Source organism: Fringilla coelebs (genome assembly GCF_963513975.1).
Source record: "Fringilla coelebs genome assembly, chromosome: 21".
Taxonomy (NCBI): Eukaryota; Metazoa; Chordata; class Aves; order Passeriformes; family Fringillidae; genus Fringilla; species Fringilla coelebs.
Window position 1 is genome coordinate 3,141,362 of NC_140047.1, and position 20,085 is coordinate 3,161,446.

The 20,085-nt window shown below is 51.5% G+C and overlaps 1 protein-coding gene across 10 annotated transcripts in view; it reads left to right on the forward strand.

Annotated features, from left to right (window-relative positions):
• The window catches only part of EHMT1 (euchromatic histone lysine methyltransferase 1), a gene marked incomplete at its 5' end in the record, with an annotated part of 120,501 nt that overhangs the window by 70,160 nt on the left and 30,256 nt on the right, over positions 1-20,085 (forward strand). For 6 of the 10 annotated variants that reach the window (XM_084219402.1, XM_084219397.1, XM_084219404.1 and 3 more), the window contains 8 exons: positions 1,052-1,093; positions 7,358-7,535; positions 8,879-9,015; positions 9,781-9,969; positions 10,618-10,698; positions 12,708-12,828; positions 14,540-14,671; positions 17,425-17,570. In XM_084219402.1, coding sequence (XP_084075528.1) covers positions 1,052-1,093; positions 7,358-7,535; positions 8,879-9,015; positions 9,781-9,969; positions 10,618-10,698; positions 12,708-12,828; positions 14,540-14,671; positions 17,425-17,570 — 1,026 coding nt within the window. The remainder of the gene's footprint in view (positions 1-1,051; positions 1,094-7,357; positions 7,536-8,878; positions 9,016-9,780; positions 9,970-10,617; positions 10,699-12,707; positions 12,829-14,539; positions 14,672-17,424; positions 17,571-20,085) is intronic. The other 4 variants (XM_084219400.1, XM_084219398.1, XM_084219401.1 and 1 more) reach the window with 2 other exon arrangements.

The window sequence follows — 20,085 nt, forward strand, 5'->3', positions numbered from 1 at the left end:
CCTGGTGGAATTTATCAGAGAGAGATCCCGTGGGGCTGAGCAATTGAGAGGCAATTCCCTCCTGAAAGGTGACTGCTAGGTTGGGAGGGAGCGTTTCCCTCATTCCTATTTTATGACACATCAGAAGAGTATTTCTGTTCAACCCCATGGGCTTCAAGGTTTGTCTCTGGGAAGTGGCATGGGGTGTCTGGGAGCTCTGGGAGTGCTGGCACACAGCTCACTGGGATGGGGCTGCTGGTCCTTCTTAGCTCCCATGACAAAAGCAGCTTGAAAAAACCAAAGCCTGCACTTGTTGGGCTGCTCTAGAAAGTATATAGCTTGTCCTCAGCTCCTCTGGGCATTTGCCTTGGGCTTAAAATAGGGAGAGAAGCAACATTCCCAGGAAGGGTGGTGAGAAGAGGCTGTTCCCATGTTCTCTGCTCAGGCCTCTGCAGCTGAATGGGAACCCAAGATCTGATCTCAGTTCTGCAAGACAATGAAACATCTGTGTGTTCAGCCTTCCTGATAATTACTACCTCGTTTTTCCCCATTGTCTCTGGAATTTACATGCTATTTTCTTTGGAGCAGCAGAGTCCTTGCTAGCTGTCATTTTTCTGTCCCAATTATTTCTTTGTTGAGCTGCTTAGAGGAGGCTCCTCAGCTCAGGAGCTTTTCCTGTACCAACCTTCACACCTTCTCCCCTTCAAAACCTCTGTGAAATCAGGTGCTGTATCCTGGGAAATAAATTGTGGAAATCACCCAGGAACTGATTTTACAGGACACAGCAGTTTGCTTGGCTAGTATTTTTTAGGGCATTGTTGTTTTCTTGGTGAAACTGTTCTTGCAGAACTGTTCCTGGGAGGAGGAGGGGAGGAAGGTATTTTGCTGCCTTCAAAGTGTGAACATTTGCTCCCCCTGGCTCCTGCAGAAACCCACTGGGGCCAAGAAATTGTTTTCTGTAATCCAATAGGTGTCAGGGGACCTTGGTAACCTTTTCCTGCACATGTGAATCGGTCTCTGAAAGGAAGAAGAGAATTTTCTCACCAATTTAACCAGCTTTTTCTCTGTTTAGGAGTTGCTTCCTGAATTGGGATCGAAGCTGAATCTGAAACAGGTGACAATTTTAATTGATGTTGTCGCATGTTAAGGTGGTTTTTGAGCAGAGAGCATCATTTCTGCTCCCCTTCTGAACAGAGCAGTAACACAAGCACTGCCCTTTTGGAAGAATCTTTCTTTCACTGCTAATCCATTTTACAGCCCTGTTAAGAACCCAAAACCCAGAGCCAGGCAGCAGACTGAAAGGCAAGTGTGTGTCTGTCTGTGTGTGCTGTGCTTGGAGAAGGCTCCTCCTGTTTGGACCCAGCTGCTGAGCTAAACTCCAGTAAAACATAAGGGATAAAGGATGGGAAAGGTAGTGAGAGCATCTCCCTTTGGAGACAGGAGGAGCAGATGGATGAATTGGGAGTCCCAAGTTGTGTTTCCTTTCCTTGGTGACCACAAGGCTGGAGTTTGGGGTGTGTGTCTGGTGGTATTTTTTTATGCTGTGCAAAAGACTGGGTCAGGAAATAGTGCAAAAATCCTTTAAATGAGCGTTTTAGCCTGATTCACAGTGTGTCTCCAAAATGCCAGGTGCCAGTTCAACTGGGGGAGACACTGTGGGCAGGGAGGAAGAGCTTGGAGCAAGGGATGCTTTGTTTTTGTAGGTCTTTCTACCAATACTCATCAAACTATTCCCTTAAGTAGCATTGCCATTAAATACCTGATCCCAGAGCTTTTAAAGTGCCTCCTTTGTGGTGCTGCTGTGCTGGCCTGGCCTGGGCTGCTCTGCAGGAGCCTCTGGCCTGGAGAACACCCTGGGGCCATCTCTTGGGGCAGGCAGGTGGAAGCTGGGGGATTGCAGGGCTCTGGGATTGCTCAGCAAGCTCTGATCCTCCCACGTAGAGGAAACATAAGGAAAAAGGGCAGGGCCTAATGGGGGCTGGTGATAATGGGGGTGTTGTGTCCTTGGGGAGGACTCAGAAGGTGCATCCAGGATCCTCTCCAGAGAGGTATCCAGGTGTGCTCCACTGGACTGAAAGAGTGAAGTCAGTGTCTGTGAGGTTTTGGCAGATATCATGGAATCTCAGAATATCCTGAGCTGGAAGGGACTGAAGGGATCCCCCAGCCCCTGTCCCTGCCCAGACCCCCACCCAGCCCACCCTGGGCATCCCTGGCAGCGCTGTCCAAAGGCTCCTGGAGCTCTGGCAGCCTCGGGGCCGTGCCCATTCCCTGGGCAGCCTGGGCAGTGCCAGCACCCTCTGGGGGAAGAACCTTTCCCTGAGCTCCAGCCTGAGCTGCCCTGGCCCAGCCCCAGCCGTGCCCTGGCTCCTGTCCCTGTCCCAGAGCAGAGATGGGAGCTGCCCCTCGGGAGGAGCTCTGCCCTCACTCTGCTCCAGCTGAACAACCCCAGAGCCCTGGGCTGCTCCTCACGGGCCCCTCCAGACCCTTCCCGATCTTCTCTGATGGGAAACCTCTTTCAGGAGTGACAGTGCTGCCATTGGGCTCCTTAAAGAGAGGGCTTGCTGCAGAGGGAAGTGAGAGTGAGGGCTGTGCAGCACTTGAACCTGATATTCAACTGCTGCTGCTGCAGGCAGCCCTGCTGGCTGGAGGTGCTGCCCCAGCTCTGACCACAGCCCACAGAAATAACGGCCCTGCCCCAGCAGAGGGGTTTGGCAGGGTCAGGAGCCCTGGTGGCACATCTGCCCTGGGCTCCCCTGTTTCGTTTTGACTGATGTGTGACACTCCCTTGCCTTGGGACAGTTTGGTGCAGGAGGGGACGGGGATGAGATCCACACCCCTGAGTGCTCTGCTTCAGAAACACTTTGAGTGCAGGTTTGGGGCCACATCTCCACTTCAGCTCAGTCTACCTGGCTGCCTAAATAATGTTTTTATGTAGGTATGTGACTGCACTCAGATCAGTGCAATTGTAATTAAGTCATCATGGTATCCTGCCTCTAATGGGCACTTATTAATCAGCAGTTCATTAATCTGATCTAGAGTAAGACCAAAGCCTTGCAGGTTTGTTGCTCCAAGGTGAGGCTTGATCAGGCTGCTGAAATTCAGCAGTGAAAACCACAATCCTGCAGCAGCAGAGAAAAGGCAGAGCAGCACCACTCCAGCTCCTACAGGCACTATCATCTGCTTGTGATCAATTTTTTATAGCAGACAGATATTTCTTGCTTAACCACCACTCACCAGTTGTTAGAGGCAGATCCCCCTGGGAGCTGCTGCTTTGTGCTCTTCAAAGGCAGTGCCTTGGTACAAATCTCCTGACCCTGTTCCTGATGGATGGAGAGGCAGGGCTGCTCCCTGGCAGCTGCCCCGTGGCAGTGCTGCTCAGCTCACTCCTCCTGCCCTGTTGGCTCTGGTTTGCAGCTCCTTGTGTGCTGGAGAGGGGAGTCCTGCAGAGCACAGAACTGAGGGAGCCCATAATCTCAGCCTGAGGTGGTTTCAGGCATCAAGAGCCTTTCTGCCCTGCTCCCAGGCTGGAGCTGTGCCTGTGTCCTTCCACCAACATTCTGGTTTCTCTCCCATCTTGCTGGTTTTAGTGATGGAAAGACCTTTTAAGTGCTGGGCAGTGGGAAAAATGTCATGTGGAGTTTATAGAGCCAACACAAGGGTCCATTACTGAGGTTGGTTTGTTCTGTAGTTTTGCTTTCAGGGAAAAAAACCAAAACAACTGAGGATATTCTGTCTTTTGCCATTTTAATAACTTCCCCCTGCTGCTGTCGGGGACTTCTGTGCCAATAATAGAAATGTGGTTGATCCTGTTTAAATGTGGACAGCACTTGAGTTTAATTTTTGTAAACACATCAAAGATCCTGTTCTTGCCCCAATTCTTGGCTGTGGGATTGCACATAGTGGGGGTCCCATTTTTGCTGTTTCCAGGCACAACCATTGCTAGAAGTGTTGGAATATCTGCCCACCTTCTTCACTATTCCCTACACAAAGTTGTGACTTTCCAGTCCTTTGCATAGGATGAGCTGGTACCACGTGAGAAGCTGCAAGAAATGAAGATGTTGGTGTTGCAGTTTCTTTTTCTCTCTCATTTATGGCCCTTTCTTGGCCTCCAATAGCCCACAACATGTGACCACAGGGAGCTCAGTGCATCCTGGAGTTTCCTTTGCATGGCATTCTGCTCTCAGTGCTTCTCTCAAACTGTGGATGGAACCTGTTTAATAAGAAGAGCAAAGGTGTGATTGTTTTATGTAGCTGAGAACCAGGAAAGGTGGTGAGAAAACTGACATAAAAATTTGTGCTGATCCTTATTATTACAATCCTTAGATGTGATATTTTTATAAACACAAGAAATCTCTTCACCTCTTTCTGGGAATTCTTGTTTTTTCTACCATTGCTGCATGTGCCTCCAAGTAAATCTTTAAGTATCTTCAAGTATCTCTCTTCCATGAAACTTAATTTGAGTTTAAAAAAACTTATTGCAGAATTACCATGAAAAAGTCACATTTAGCAATTGTTATGCAGCCTGTTGAAGATTTTGAATTTATTTCTGTGTTGTAATTACAGAGGCAGAGAAAAACCCCAAGCTAATAACATAATACTTTTAAATTTAAAAATTGGATTGTATTCTTCCAAGCAGCCTGGCATGGCCTGAGTGTGAATTCCTGGTGTTTGGGAGTAACAGCACCTTTTATCAGAGACCAGTTGCAAAAACCTGCACTTAAAGGACACAAAATGCAACCCTTGTTTACACTTGTGCCAGATCTGCCTGTCCCAAGCTCATTTTTCTAATTTTAAGTTAGAAATGGAAAGCATTGGATATATCAGGGGACTTGAGAATTCTCAGAATAATTGTGTAGCCAAGAGTTAGTGTTAACCTTTAGATCTATAAACTCAGGACTTTTAAGAGGTATAAATAGTATTGTTGAGACTATTCTTGGCATACTGTGCCCTGCACTCCTGACGTGCATTTTTTAAGGGGTAGAACAACTGGGAGCAGACTCAGGAGTGATCCAGAAAATGATCCTATGGCCACTTAATTTGCTCATTCTATTAAAATCATTGAAGAGAAAGTTTAAAAAGAAAAAAAAAAAAAAGAAGTTGGTCATACTCCATAAGTATCTCCTGGGAGTGAGAGGTTCTGATGAGACAGGGCTTTTAAATTTAGTTGCAAAAACATAATACATTTAATTATTTGACAGTGAGAGCAATTAAGCATTGGAACAACATATCAAAGGCTGTGGTGGATTTGTCATCTTTGAAATCCTTAATCCAAGACTTGCTGCCCTTTTAGAAAAGCTGTGGCAATTGAGCCATAAGTTATGGGCTTGATGCAGGAATCATTGGCACTTTGATGGCCTTTTGCTGTGGGTCATTTCTGATTATCATTAGGGCTTTGCTGGGCCTGCCTCTGCCAGCACCACACACGTGGCACAGCCTAATTAGGGGAATCAGCCTCTTGCCTGTTTGTTCCCAAGGTCACATTGCTGCAGAGCAGTGGCTGGGGCTGCCTGGCTGAACCTGAGTGCTTTTATTGCTTCCTGCTTTTTATTCCAGCCTTGCTTCTGCCTGCATTCCTCTTTCTGCTTGGGGTTTTCAGCTGTTGCTTCACAAGTCCTGTAAAGAAGATTCTCCTGCAAGTGGAGCAGCACTTAAACCTTAGAATCATGGAATGGTTTGGGTTGGAAAGGACCTTAAAGCTCATCCACTTCCACCCCTGCCATGGCAGGGACACCTCCCACTGTCCCAGGTGCTCCCAGCCCTGTCCAGCCTGGCCTTGGGCACTGCCAGGGATCCAGGGGCAGCCCCAGCTGCTCTGGGCACCCTGTGCCAGGGCCTGCCCACCCTGCCAGGGAACAATTCCCAATTCCCAATGCCCCATCCAGCCCTGCTCTTTTTCAGTGTGAAGCCATTCCCTGTGTCCTGGCACTCTCTGCTCTTGTGAAGTCTCTCTTTCTTGTAGCTTCTTCAGGTACTGGAAGGCCACAATGGGGTTTCCCCAGAGCCTTCTCTTCTCCAGGCTGAGCAATCCCAATTCTCCCAGTGTCTCCTTGTGCTCTGCTGCTTGTTCTCTTGTTTTGCTGGAGCAGCTCTGCCAGACCTGCCTGCTGCCCAGCTGGATAAATCAGAGGGCAAATCCAGTGTCAAATGGCACAGCAGAGGCAGCTTCCACCCCAGTGTCTGCTGACCCTGTGGCAGAGAAGGACCAGCAGGGACTTTGTTTCTCCATGTGTTTCCTTGTCTCACCAGGTACCTCCTTGCTGGGCTGGGACAGGAAAATGTTTCAGTGAACTGCACTAAGGGGCCTTGCCCTGACCTTGGCTTCCCTTTGGCACACTTGACACAAAAGGCACAGGAATAAAAGCACCATCAAACCCAGCCATGGCTGTTTAAAGAATAAACACAGATGGAAAAAGGAAACACAAACACAGTCTGGACCTCTCTGTCTGAGGCTTTTAGGGTACATGAAATGAAGTTAGACACACAGGAAGGGGATTGTTTCCTAAATTAAAGGAGGAAAACATCAAAAGCTGAGAAATGGCGCTCAGGGACGTGGCTGAGTGGTGGACTTGGCACTGCTGGGTTAATGGCTGGACTTGGTGACCTTAAAGGTCCTGTCCAACCTAAATGATTCTCTGTGGAGCTGTAGGAACCCTTCTTTCATAACCAGAGGTGCAGGATTTGACTTTGTCTTGGGTACAGGCTCAAATCAGAGCAGGTGTGAGTGGCTGTGGTGCCTGGGAGGGGCTGCAGGAACAACTACAAAATCCCCTTGGTTTGCAGTAGGAGCCTGGAGCCTGCCTGGAGCCTGGAATAGCAGCAGCTGGAGTGGGAATGGGGGGTCAAGGGAAGCTTGGACAGCTCTCTGTGGATGCACCTGAGTGTCACAAACACTGCTTTGGCTGTGCTTGTTGTGTGCTGGGCTAGAGGGGGAGCCTGTGCTGAGGCTCAGGGGTGCCAAATGCTGCCCAAAAGCAAAATCTCTTTCCTTTGCTGCCTGCTCCTCTAGCACAGCTCTGCAGGAGTGTTGCTGAGCATGCTTGGTGTGACAGGCAAGAAGTGCTTTGGTTGAGTTGGTTCCTCTTCTCCAGAGCCACCCAGAGCTGTGTAAACAGAGCCTGCTCCTTGTCATTACCTCTGAGGTCACCTGTCACCTGCACAGCCTTCAGCCTGGGGAGAGCCACTCAGCCAGGCTGGCAGGGTTTGGGCAAAGCCCCCTGAGCTGTGTGCTCCTGCTGGGAATGTGCTCCTGCTGGGAATGTGCTCCTGCCTTCAGATGGAAGGGATTTTGGTCGAGAGAAAGGAATTCAATTCATTTCCTCATTTTTTAAAATTACTTATTCAATGCAAAAACTCAATTTAACTGCCTTTTGTTTTCCAGCATGCAAGTAAAGACCCCAAAGATGGGAGAGACAGCAGAGATCAGAAGGAATCCAAGGAGAAGGAGTTTGAGAACATGCTGGACTTTGTGAAGCCGTTGGCATTGCCCTCTCTCCCGGGCCTTCACCAGTCACTACCTCAGAACCAGAGCTATGTGGCCACCACCAAGTCACAGACAGGTAAAAAGGGAAGGGCTGGAATGCTGGAGTCCTGAGCAGCTCCCACCTCCCAAAGCTGTGTGTGGGGCTGAGAGGGAAATGAGGAGGTTAAAAGTCTGCTAGTACCTTTTTGCCACTCAGTCTCCTCCATGGTTCTCTTCCCTTTTTTCTACTAAAAGCTTTTCTTAGAGGAGACACTTTGATCCCTTTTCCTCTGGGATGTTCTGAGGAGTTTCTATCGGTTCTGTAGGGCTTTGAATATCTCCACAGCTGCTTACCAAGAATTACAGCCTTATAAATAAAATTAATTGGGTTCACAGAATTTTTTAGCGGTCTCTTCATAAATTCTGGTGAAATTTCATTACCATGGAAGATGAAGAAATGCTTCCAAGGACAGGCTGTGCAAGTGCAAACAACACCAGGGGTGCTGAAGCTGGCTGTTCCTAAAAGAGCCTGCACCAAACATCCTTCTGCTGGGCACTCCCCTAAGTCAGCAGCAGGCAGGGAGCTGTGATGTCTGGTTTGATTAGAAGGCCAAGAGGGAGACTTAACAAATTAAGACCCAATCAAAGGAGTGAAAGGAATCAAACAGACTTCCATAGTAGGTGTGAAATGAGGTTAAATGGCAAACAGCTCTTTATGTTAGGTGCTTTTTCCCTGTGTGTTCTTCACTTACTGTCAGATTGCTTCCATTGTCAGTTGGTATTGTTGGCCTTGCAGTCTCAAGTTGAGCAATTGGATTCCATTCAGCCTCCTACAACACCAGCAGCGCTGCCAAATGCAGGATAATTTAGGGATTTGATGCTGTGTGTGCTGATGGTGGGGCCAGGAGGAGTGTGCAGAGGGCACTCAGAGTTTGGGCAGCTCTGCAGCCCTGGCAGGAAGCTGTCTGTGTGTCTGCACATCCATGTGTGTCATCTTCTGCTTGACTTGAAAATAAATCTCTTGGAGTGGGAAGTTTTCCCAGGTCATGCGCTCAGGTGGGATTTCATAGAATCACAGAAAGTTTGGGTTAAAAGGGACCCTAAAGCCCATCCAGTGCCACCCCTGCTATGGCAGGGACACCTCCCACTGTCCCAGGCTGCTCCCAGCCCTGTCCAGCCTGGCCTTGGGCACTGCCAGGGATCCAGGGGCAGCCCCAGCTGCTCTGGGCACCCTGTGCCAGGGCCTGCCCACCCTGCCAGGGAACAATTCCCAATTCCCAATATCCCATCCATCTCTGCTCTCTGGCACTGGGAGCCATTCCCTGTGTCCTGTCCCTCCAAGGCTTTTGTTCAAAGTCCCTCTCCAGTGCAGCCCCCGCTCTCTATCCCTTCTTTTCATTCCTGAGCAAACTTTGGGCTCCTTCTGCTTCTCTCTTGCAGCTGCTGCAGTATCTCGGAAGAAAAAACGGAGAATGGGAACCTATAGCCTGGTTCCCAAGAAAAAGACCAAAGTGTTAAAACAGAGAACAATGATAGAGATGTTCAAGAGCATAACTCATTCCTCTGTGGGTGCCAAGGTAAGGGCAGCTCTGAGCCCACTGCACGTGTTTGTTGTCACTTACATGTCCCTGTTTTTGGACACCAAACCCATGTGGAGGTGCAGGGAGGTCCTGCCAGGGGGACCAACATCTTCCCCTCTGAGTCTCCTCTTCCCTCTGGCAGCACCTTCCTGCCCAGAGCAGCCTTGCTGCTTTGGGAATGACTGTTCCAGAAGGGCTCTTCAGGTACCAGCTCCTAAACAAACCTTTTCCAATGAATGTTCCCCTTCTGTCCTGTGAATCCTGGGAAACTGGAGAGATTTCAAGCATGCCCCTTTTTGTTTTGGTCCTCAAGGTCTCATGTTGCTGCCTGAGGCTCTACAGAAAAGCACTTGGTTACTTATAAAAGTTTAGACATGGACTCACTCCTGACGAAATTCTGCTTTTGCTGTGACCTGTGCCCTGAAGTTTTGGTCTTAAAATTCAAGGAGAACAGTGCTAGGATTTCAGGGAGTGATATGAAAATCCCAGTGTGATGTAACTTCCCTTTCCATTCCCTAGAAACCTTCCTGCATCCCTCTGTGCTGGAATGGGGCTCTCCTCCCCTAACCATGGTGCCACCACGTGAGTCTGCAATGACTCCTTGTGGTCCCCAGGTCCAACAGGGTGGGGTGACACATCTCTGGAGGGACACAGAGCCAGCTTTAGAGCTCCAAGCACAGAGGAGAATCTGGGATGGATCCAGCTGCTCTGTCCCAGGAATTGATGTTGTCTTTGTGTCTCGTGTGCTTGGGTGACTTCCAGAGTGACAAGGAGCTGGGGGATGGCAGCCCTCACGTGAACGGGGAAAGCATAGATGTGGACTCTGAGGACTCGGACTCGGATGAGTTGGAAGAGGAAGATGATCATGGAGCAGATCAGGCAGCCTTGTTCCCTGTGGATGACAACAGGACCTCCAAGGACAGCGCGTCCGACGCAGACAACGCCAGGAAGGTGATTCCTGTGCCCTGGGTGGGGCTGGGGAGCAGGATGGGGGAGCAGGGATAGGAGGGGCATGGATTGAAGCAATTTCTGAGGTTTTTTTCACCTGTAAGATGACAGAAGGATCAGCAATGGCTGAGAGGCCCTTTGTGACCATTCCCTGCTTCCCATTGCACCTGTGAGGGTCTCCCCAGCTCCCCCCCAGTTCCAGCCCTACACAGTTCTGGGATCCACTCTGCAGAACCCCCACCATGTGTAGTTCTGGGATTCCCTGAACCAATAGGAGACATCTTCCCAATCTTGCTTGGGAAAGCACTAAAATAATCGAATTGCTTTTTTCCCCCCAAATTTTGATACACAGTACAGGCATGAGGCTGGTTTGGGATTATCAAAGAAGTTGAAATTTAGTTGGAAAACTTTATTCTGAAGTCGAATTTTTTTTTTCCTCCCTCTATCATCCCCACAGATGTTCCATGATGTGATTGGAGCTCATTGGGCTCAGTGCATGTGCAGGTTGGGGCTGGGGGTGCTCTGATGTGTGTGGGCACAGCAGGATGGTGGGGGATGCTCTGCTGGGATCACCAGGGTGGAGGGGGATGCTCTGTTGTGGGAGACCCGACCTGACTGACCCATTCTGTTCTGGGCAAATGGTGGCTGCAGATCGATGATGGCGAGTCTGAGGAAGAGCAAGAGTCTGTAGAATCAGGGGAGGAGGAGGAGGATGGAGACGAGTCTGACTTGGTAAGCTGGGCTGCTAAATGTGTTTTTCAGCCCGTGGCCTGTTGATAATAATTTTTCCTCTTTGCACTGCTGCCAGAAAGAGAGAGAGAGAGCAAAGCCAAAGCGGTGCAGTTTCAAGTCTCCTTGACAAAACTCATTTTCTGAAACCACCCACACACAGAGTATTGTTTTCCACAAGGTGCTTAACCCTGATCCGTGGCACAATTAATTACATTCTGATGCTAACTAATGGGCTTTTGTTGTTTCCAACGAGGTGTTGACTGCTTTTAATCATTTGAATGTTAGCAGAGGTGTTTAAGGGTACCCGAGTTCCTCAGAGGCACAGTTGGCACCTGGTAGGAGCCGGCAAAGCTTTCTCACCAACCCGAACTCCTGCTGGGGTGGGGTTGTTCCCAGATCCACTGGCCCAGCCCACAGCCTAAATTCACATTCCTGGTGAACAGCTCTTACCAGGGAGACCAACAGCACTCAGACAGACAGACAGACAGACACTCTCCCTAGGACCTTGGTCGTACAGCACCAGGTCAGGACTTTCAGCAGCTGCTGGGTTTTCTACTTTTTATTTTTAGACGGTTGGTGAAGAGAACCTGGTGATTTTTAAATTTAGGTTGTTCGTTGAATGTCTCTGCCTGCCTCCTTCCCCTTTCCTTAAAAACTGACCTGCCACAGCCTCTCAGGCTGAGGAGCCAGCATTTCAGGCACCCAGCTCTTCAGAAAGAGTTGAGAAAGTTCCTGATGTGTTGAGCTGAAGGTGGAATCATGCTCACAAAACACATCAAGGGAATCCCTGAAGCTCTTTGGGGTCTTGTTCCCCATGTTCTGACCTGCAGCAGCCCAGGAGCAGCAGGGGCTGGCTGTGCAGCCTGGCTCTGTTTGGGTGGCTCAGGCCAGTCTGTTGTGTTAGGCTTGGGCTGGGACCCACATCCACTCTCCCCGGTGGGATCTCCACGTCCTGGGCAGAGGTTGGAGCTCTGCTGAGTCACTCAGCTCCCAGACAGGACTGGCTCACACACAGACCTCTCTGCCACGAGCAGGGTGATGCACCTGGGGTAAAGCCACGTGCTGGTCCCACACTCAGGGATCTTGGGGCAGCACAGACACCCTGGAGAGCCAGGACTCAGCTCCATGTGTTCCCTCACTGGAACAGCAGGGCCTGGCACAGCTGCCTGTGGAGGTAGAGCCTGATCCAGCTGCTGGTAGTGGTACCAGGAGGTTTTCCAAGGCTTTGCTGGATAAGCATCAGGAGCTGACAGTTTCAGTCTGAACATGAATTTTATGATTGATGCGTTAAACCTTGGCAGGGTTAGGGTGCCTGATTCCTGTTCTGATGTTGACTTTGAAACCCCACCCCAGACAACTGAATTTTTTGAAACCAAAACCCAAAGTCTGTTGAGATTCATACGTGGGGCTGAGTATTTGCTGCATGACTGGTCTGTGCTGCCCTGTGCCTGGCCCAGGGAGGGGGCTGCTCTGCTGCTCTGGAGTTCAGTTCCCCTGGGTCCACTCCAGCCCTGCCAGGTGGCCCTTCAAGTGCAAAGTGGTTTTTTTTGTGGATAAACATGAATATTTTAGTTTGAAAACCCAACTGCCAGAGCTCAAGAAGCGTTAGGACAACCCTGTGAGGCACAGGGTGAGGTGTTTGTGCAGGACCAGGAGCTGGACTTGGTGCTCTTTGTGGCTCCCTTACCGCTCAGGATGTTCTGTGATTCTACAATTATTTTTTGGGAGAAGCTGGAAGTGTGCACGTGCCTGCCCACCTGCAGTGCTGCTCCTGAGCGTGGTGTGAGGGCCTCCATGGAAGAGAAAGTGCAGCCTGCCCTGCTGAACTGACAGGAAATCCACCCACACGTGTGCCTGGGTTTCCTTTTCAGTGCTATAAAGGCATCTTAGCAGCCCTTGGTTTCAGAGCCCTGGTCCTCTCACACAGCTCGAGCTGGGTGAGGGCTGTTCCACCAAGGGACCCTGGTGCCACCATGCCTGACGTGCCCGTGGCCTCTCTGCCTCCCCAGAGCTCCGAGTCCAGTGTCAAGAAGAAGCTGCTGAAGAGGAAAGGGAAGACAGACAGTCCATGGCTGAAACCCACCCGCAAGAGGAGGCGGAGGAATAAAAAGAAACAAGGAGGTGTGCTAGGTAATCAATGGGGGTTTGTTCCTGAATTCCACCCCAGGGAGCCTTCCAGGTGCCAGGCCAGACCTGAGGCCCGGGCTCACTCTTCCTTCCCAAGGTTGGGCTGTGTGATGAGCCAGGCTGTGAACTTGTCCCTCACTGGCCGGAGCTGCTGAGGTCACTGTCACAGCAGAACTCGTGGCTTTGTCCTTGGAAAGCTGGAGGAATTGTATTTTGGAGTATCCAAAATAAGGCCTCATGGAGCTTACAAAAAGGAGGAAGAGGAATTTTATCTGGGGAGATAGTGACAGGACAAGGGGGAATGGCTTCAGACTGAAAGACAGGAAATGGATATCTATGCAGGAGAGATTGTTCCCTGGCAGGGTGGGCAGGCCCTGGCACAGGGTGCCCAGAGCAGCTGGGGCTGCCCCTGGATCCCTGGCAGTGCCCAAGGCCAGGCTGGACAGGGCTGGGAGCAGCCTGGGACAGTGGGAGGTGTCCCTGCCATGGCAGGGGTTGAATGGAATGGGCTTCAAGGTCCCTTCCCACCCAGAGCAGCCTGTGACTGTGTGACGTGTGTCCACGTGGACTCCTGTCCCATGAGCTCCAGGGAGCATGTTTGGGTGCAGAAGGAAAGGAAGAACCACCCTGGAGTGGTGCTCCATTGCTTTTGTGTGGGTGCTTGTGCAGCTGAATGGAATGTGCAGCTTGGCTTTGCTCCCTGGGGAAGAACCACAAGGAAGGAGCTGCCTCGGGCCCATCCCAAGTGTGGGTGTTGTTCAAGGTCCCTCTTGTTTGTCCTGAGTCACTGAGCACCAAAGCAGGTTTCAGTGAGCTCTGGTGAGAGGTGAGGAGAAGGCAGGATGTGATGCTTATTCTTTGGGAAAGGTAACAACATGGGAGAGATAAGGTGGAGAGTGCAGCTGTGCCTCCAGCCTCATTGCTGAGGTGTCAAACATCCACTGCCACCAAAGGGTTTATTTTTATTCTTCTGGGTTTGTTAATTCAGGGCAAAATGGTCATTTTTGTGTCAGCAGCTCTTTGGTGCTTCTGAGTGAATTGACCATTTTCCAGCCCCTGCTCCATGCCTGGGCTCTGTCACTCACCTGGCTCCCTCCTCTTCCTCCCAGGATGCCGTAGGGGCCCTTGATCCCTGTCACAGCAAATATCTAATTCTGCATTTCACATGCAGGCTGGTTTTCTGTCCCTTCAATAAAGGTGGGAGCTGGTCTGGAAGGGTAACCAAACCCTCTTGGCCAGGCTGGACTGGCAGAAGCAAAGCAGGAGAGAAAGTGAAGCCGAGGGAGTGCAGAGACCCTCAGTTCCCTCTCCCACAACCTCTCCCCAGCAGCAGCTCTGCTCACTTGGAGGCAGAACTTGACTTTTTAGTGTTTCCCCTCCCACTCAGCTGGATGTCACCTGTCTCATCCTCCTGAGGTGCAGTTGGCTCTGCCTGGCCAGTGTGTCCCTGAGCCCTGTGCAGCAGGCTGGGGGCAGGAGGGTGCTCCAGCCCTGGCTCATCCCTTGTGCCCTTGTAGAGGCTGAACTGATTCCTTTATTCCCTTTCCTTGTTCCCTGCCTGTGAGCAGAGCAGTGCCCAGCCATGCCCAGAAGTGGTGGTGGCACCTTCCCTGTGCTCTGCCCCTGTGGTTCCCACAGGGAGCCTGCACAGCCCGGGCTCGGGCACGGCCTCCCAGCCATGGGGGGGCTGCGTGAATCCCCTGTTCCCATCCAGGTGCTGAAGCCTATAAAGCCTCGCTGGGCAGCAGGGAGGGCCCCAGCCAGGAGAACAGCATGGAGTACATGGAGGTGTCCCTGGATTCCCTGGACCTCCGGGTGAAGGGGATCCTCTCCTCGCCGGTGGGAGGTGAGTGCTGGGGCTGGGCTGGGCTTGGGGTTGGGTTTGGGATGGGTTGGGGTTGGGGATTGGGCTGGGGTCAAGGTTTGGTTTAGGGTTGGGGTCAGGGCTGGTTTTGTGTCTGGGTTTGGGTTTGGAGTCAGGGCTGGGTTTGGGGTCTGATTTGAATTAGAATGTGGGACCAGGTTTGGGGTTGGAACTGTGTTTGGGGGTCAGGTTTGGTGTCGGGTTGGGATTTGGGGTCGGGGTTGGATTTGGGGTCGGGGTTGGGGTCCCTTTGTTCCGCGGGTGGCGCCGTGCGGGGCCCCGGCTGCCCCCTGGCGGCCACAGAGCGCGCAGAGCAACGGGAATGGGGCGGGATCGGGATGGGATGGAGATTAGGGATCGAGATTAGGGGTTGGGATGGGGATTAAGGATCGGGATGAGGGGGAGGGTAGGGCTGGAGTGGGAATGAGTGTTGGGATAGGGATGGGGATAGGGATGCAGATAGATAGGGGGTTGGGTTGGTAATGAGGATTAGGGCAGGGATGAGGATGGATATGGGGCTGGGTTGGGGATGAAGATGAGGGCAGGGATGAGGCTGGATATGGGGCTGGGTTGGGGGTGGGGATGAGGATGGATATGGGGCTGAGTTGGGGATGAAGATGAGGGCAGGGATGAGGATGGATATGGGGCTGGGTTGGGGATGAAGATGAGGGTGGGGATGAGGATGGATATGGGGCTGGGTTGGGGATGAAGATGAGGGCAGGTATGAGGATGGATATGGGGCTGGGTTGGGGGTGAGGATGAGGGTAGGGGTGAGGATGGATATAGGGCTGGGTTGGGGGTGAGGATGAGGGTAGGGATGAGGATGGATATGGGGCTGGGTTGGGGGTGAGGATGAGGGCAGGGATGGGGCTGAGATAGGAATGCAGCTGGGATGAGAATGAGGAGGAGATGGGAATGGGGCTGGGCTGGGGGTGAGCATGAGGACAGGGATGGGGATGAGAGTAGGGATGGGGCTGGGATAGAAATAGGGATGGATTTGGAATGGGGATGAGGTTGGGTGTGTGGATGAGGATAGGGAGGGTGCTGGGATGGAATGAGGCTGTAGATGGGATCTCAGTTCCAGGGAGGCTCAGCAATGCCCTCACCAAGGATCCAAGGTACTGCCCCAGCCCTCCTGTCCCACTCAGCAGATCCCCTCCATTCCCTGAAATATGCTGATTCAGCATCCCCCCAGAGCTGCTGCCGCTGGATTCCCTCAGGAATGGCTCGTTCAGCCCTGGGAAGGGGAGGGGCTGGTGCTGGGCCCTGGGTGCTGAGCCCCAGCTGCTGCTCCCAGTGCTGAACTTCCTCAGATCCAGCATCCCCTGGCTGGATCTGCCTGTCTGTCCCCACTGCTCCCTCAAAGCCTGTCTGGCTCCTTTGATAGAGGCACTTCAAAGAGAGGGTGGGAGTCTTCCCCACCAAGGGAGGGTCAGGAGGGATGAGGGATGCTTTCACCAGAGCCTTTGGATGTCAAACAGATTAGGGAAGTGACAGCTCGGAAGGCGAGGAATGAGCTTTGTGATTTGTGCTCCCAGAGAAAACTCTGAAACCTTTAAGATCTTGACAGGATTTTACATGAAAATAGCAAGGACTTTCCCTGGCCTTGTATGTCTTGAAATATCCCTTTGCTAGGCTTGGGCTTGCAACTTGTTGGCTGAGGGAATTCCTGATGGGATGAAAGGGGCTCGTGCTCGGCTGGCAGGGTCAGAGCCACGGGCAGGGTGCTCTGGGGGAAGGCTGCCACTGCCAGGGCAGCTGAGGAGGAATCTCCCCCAGGGATGAAGTTAAATCTGCAAAACCTCACAGCAAGAGAGCTCTCCATTCCCATTCAAAAGCTTGAAAAACAGCAGCAAGCTTCCTTCTCAGTGTGAGTCCATCCCATAGCAGTGGGCAGGGAAAGCTTGGGGTGAAAGCTTCAGGGTGAGCCAGCCCCAAGCCCAAAGGATTCTGTGCTGCAGACATTGCAGAGATGGTTTGGTGCAGGTCTGGGAGAGGAGGGTAGGACTGCAATCAACCCCCTTGTCACTAGGCCAGTGTCTGGCAGTCCTGGGAACCCAGTGACTGGTTTCAGTCCAGAGGAACCACAGGAATATTCCCACAGTGACCCCCCTCAAAAGCCCTCATCCACCCTTCCACAGGTTTGGAAATGTTCAGCATCTGAGAGGAGATGAGGAAAAGGCAAGAACATTGGAGCATCTTGCTGCTTTCTTTTCCCTGGTTTGTTCTCTTTCCAAAATAAATAATTTGTGGTTGGCTGACACCAACCAGTCCCAGGAATTTTGTTTTCCCATCTGTGTAATAAGCCTTTGCAAATAGGAGTTTGTGCTTTCCTGATCATCTCTATTTATCACTCCACTGCCTATTCAAATTTCCAGCTCTGGGTGGTTTCCTGCAAATTTCCTGGTGCCAGAGCCCAGTGTTGTGGGGAGGGCAGAGAGGCTGATAAAAACCTACACCTCATTGCTTGGCCTTTTTGAGGTTTTCTCAGAATAAACTGTTCTTAACTTATCACTCTTGATTTCAGCACAGTCAGCTGAGTGTGGCTGGACTTGGAAAAGTGCAGGAGGCTTAGCTGGTGTTAAAGAGTCTCTTTTACAGGGTGCTGCTAAAGCCTGGAGAGCATTTCAGGACACGGGATGGGAGGATGTCACAGGGCATGGCTGGTGTTGGTGGACTGAATCCTTTCTCCTGGCAGAGAACTGGGGTTAATTCACTGCTTTTCTGTGCCCCAGGTCTCTCCAATGGCCCTGAAGCCATGGAAGTGGATGGTCTGCAGGAAGTGCCCCTGTGTAGCTGTCGAATGGAAACCCCCAAAAGCAGAGAGATCACCACGTTAGCCAACAACCAGTGCATGGCCACAGAGAGCGTGGACAACGAGGTAGGAGCCTGTCCTTCAGCTCCCCACAGCCTTTCCTGCTGAGGAGAGCCAGCCAGAGTGACAGGCTGGGCCAGGGTGTCACTCAGGGGCTCTGCTAGACTGGGAGCCACTGGTGTGAGGAGTGGCAGGGCTGTGTCCCCCCTCAGCTGAGGGCCCCAGCACTCTGTGCCTGTCCCAGCACTGGTGAGGCCCCTGGCAAGGGAGCAGCTCTGTGGCTGTGCTGGGAGAGGCTCTGGGTGCCTCTCTCAGGCTTGTCCTGGCCTGTGGGGCTGGATGTGGTTGATGCAACGTTCACACTTCAGGCCAGATGGGCTCAGGTACAGGAACCTGCAGCAGAGGCAGAAAATCCATTCCAGGATTGGAGCTGCTTTCCCTTGACTGTGAAGGAACTGCTGCAGACCTTTCTGTGGCCAGGTGTTGAGTTCAGGAGCTTGGCATGGCCTCTGCTGCCCCAGCCTTTCTCTCTCCTCCTCTCTTTCTCTCCCAAAGCTTCCCTGTCCTGGCAGCTGTGCAGCCCCAGGTCTGACAGGGATTGCACTCGGTGCCTTTGGGTCACAGCCAGGCTGCTTGGGCTCTGCTGGTTCCAGAAGTGTGGAAGGAAGTGGCAGAAGTGACTCCATTCCAAAATCTGGAAAGTGGGAACTGCAGGACAGGAATGCTCTTGATGGATTCTCCTTTTACTGGGTTTCTTTTCAGCTTCAGCCTCCCTGCAGCACTCTCACACTCACCAGTGGTAGCACAAGGAGTGAGAATATCCCTAGTTCTCCTCTAGGATCCCAGGAGAAGGGTGGATGGAGGGACAAGGGGATAATCAGGTTTGTAGACCAGCTCTGCTTCTGTTAGTATGTGCTGGTACCTGCAGAGAGAGGAATTTCCAAAGAATGGCAAAATTGATTCATTAAAGAGAAAATGTCCTGAGAGACTGATCAGAGAGAGGGGGGACCCCAGGGCTTCTAAACAAACACAAGGTGTGTGAAAAAAATTCCTGCTCCTGGCTATGGTGAGTTGACAGTTCTGTCCCTGGATAAATGACAGGGAGGAATAGCAAAGGCCATGTTTTATGTTAGATTTTTTTGATAATGGGATAAGTGACTCAGAGATGTTAGAGGAATATTATATGTGTGAATAGTGGCTTCTCCAGACTGTCATGTCCTTGGAGAGTGTTATAAATAGTTATGAGCACCCTGCTGCACTCTCTAATGGTTGGAAAATAGCAATTAATCATGTTGAACTTGTTCTAGAGTTTCTAACAAATAATAGAGTGTGGTATAACAGCTCAGGGTCTTCCTCACATGGGTAATGCAGCTCTCCACAAGTCAATGGAATTTCCTCAGCTCAGTAAAATTCCTCCTCAGGAAAAGATCCATGGTCCCCTTGTGCCACCCCTGCAGCCCCTGGGCTCAGTCTGGCCAAGGTGTCCCAGCCACAGGAAGTCTTTGCAGCTGGAATTTGGGAAAGCTGAACTGGAGATGCTGGGGTGAATGATGAGCCTAGGTTAAAATCCATTCTCTTTTCCCACAGGGGTGTTGCGTCTGCAGGAGTGGAATTTAAAAAAAATCAGAGAGAAAGCTCAGTTTTGTTGAGAAAAAGCAGCAAATCCTTGGCTGGAGCAGAGGGACAGTCTGTGGCACTGAGTCCCTGACTGACTCTGTCATGAGCACAATAAATTCTCCACCTTCCCTCCAAGGGACCCTTCCTTGGAGCAGCCTTTCACCTTGATATTCCTAGTTTATAAATCTCCTTTGCCAGGTGTTTGGGAAAAGCAAGATTATTATCAAGTGGAGCTTGAAACAGACACAAAGAGTGTCCTGTCTTGCTGGCAGGTGACAGCTGGGCTGGGACAGTGGTGGCTGTAGGAGGTGCTGCTCCCTCTTGATGCAGCAGAGCAAGGAACGCTGGCTGGGAGCAGGGAGCCCCAGTTCTGGAACCTGCTGCCAGTAGCAGGACAAGGAGGGGCATGAGAAGGCATGGAGTGAGAGGAACAGGGGGATGGCTTCAAGCTAAAGGAGGACAGGTGAAGACTGGGAAGGAATTGTGAGGGTGGGCAGGCCCTGGCACAGGGTGCCCAGAGCAGCTGGGGCTGCCCCTGGATCCCTGGCAGTGCCCAAGGCCAGGCTGGACAGGGCTGGGAGCAGCCTGGGACAGTGGGAGGTGTCCCTGCCATGGCAGGGGTGGAAGTGGATGAGCTTTAAGGTCAATTCCAACCCAAACCATTCCATGATTCTGTGATCCTCTGATTTTTAAGCCCAGAGCTGTAGATTGGTGGAATCCTTTGGAAAACCTGCTCCAAACATGACTTTAGCTGAGCTCTCATGAAAGCCTGGCTCTTCATCCCTGTGGTCTGGGCAGGGGCCAGTGCTGGAACCAGTACAGACGATAACTTCCCTGGCAATGAGGAGCAATTATTTTCCCCTCTATCTTCCTGTGCCTGGGAGTTTTGAGCAGTAACAAGATTTAGTGCGTATGGTCTCCTTCTCTTGGTCACTGACACCCGCTCTTCCTGGCAAGAGGAGAG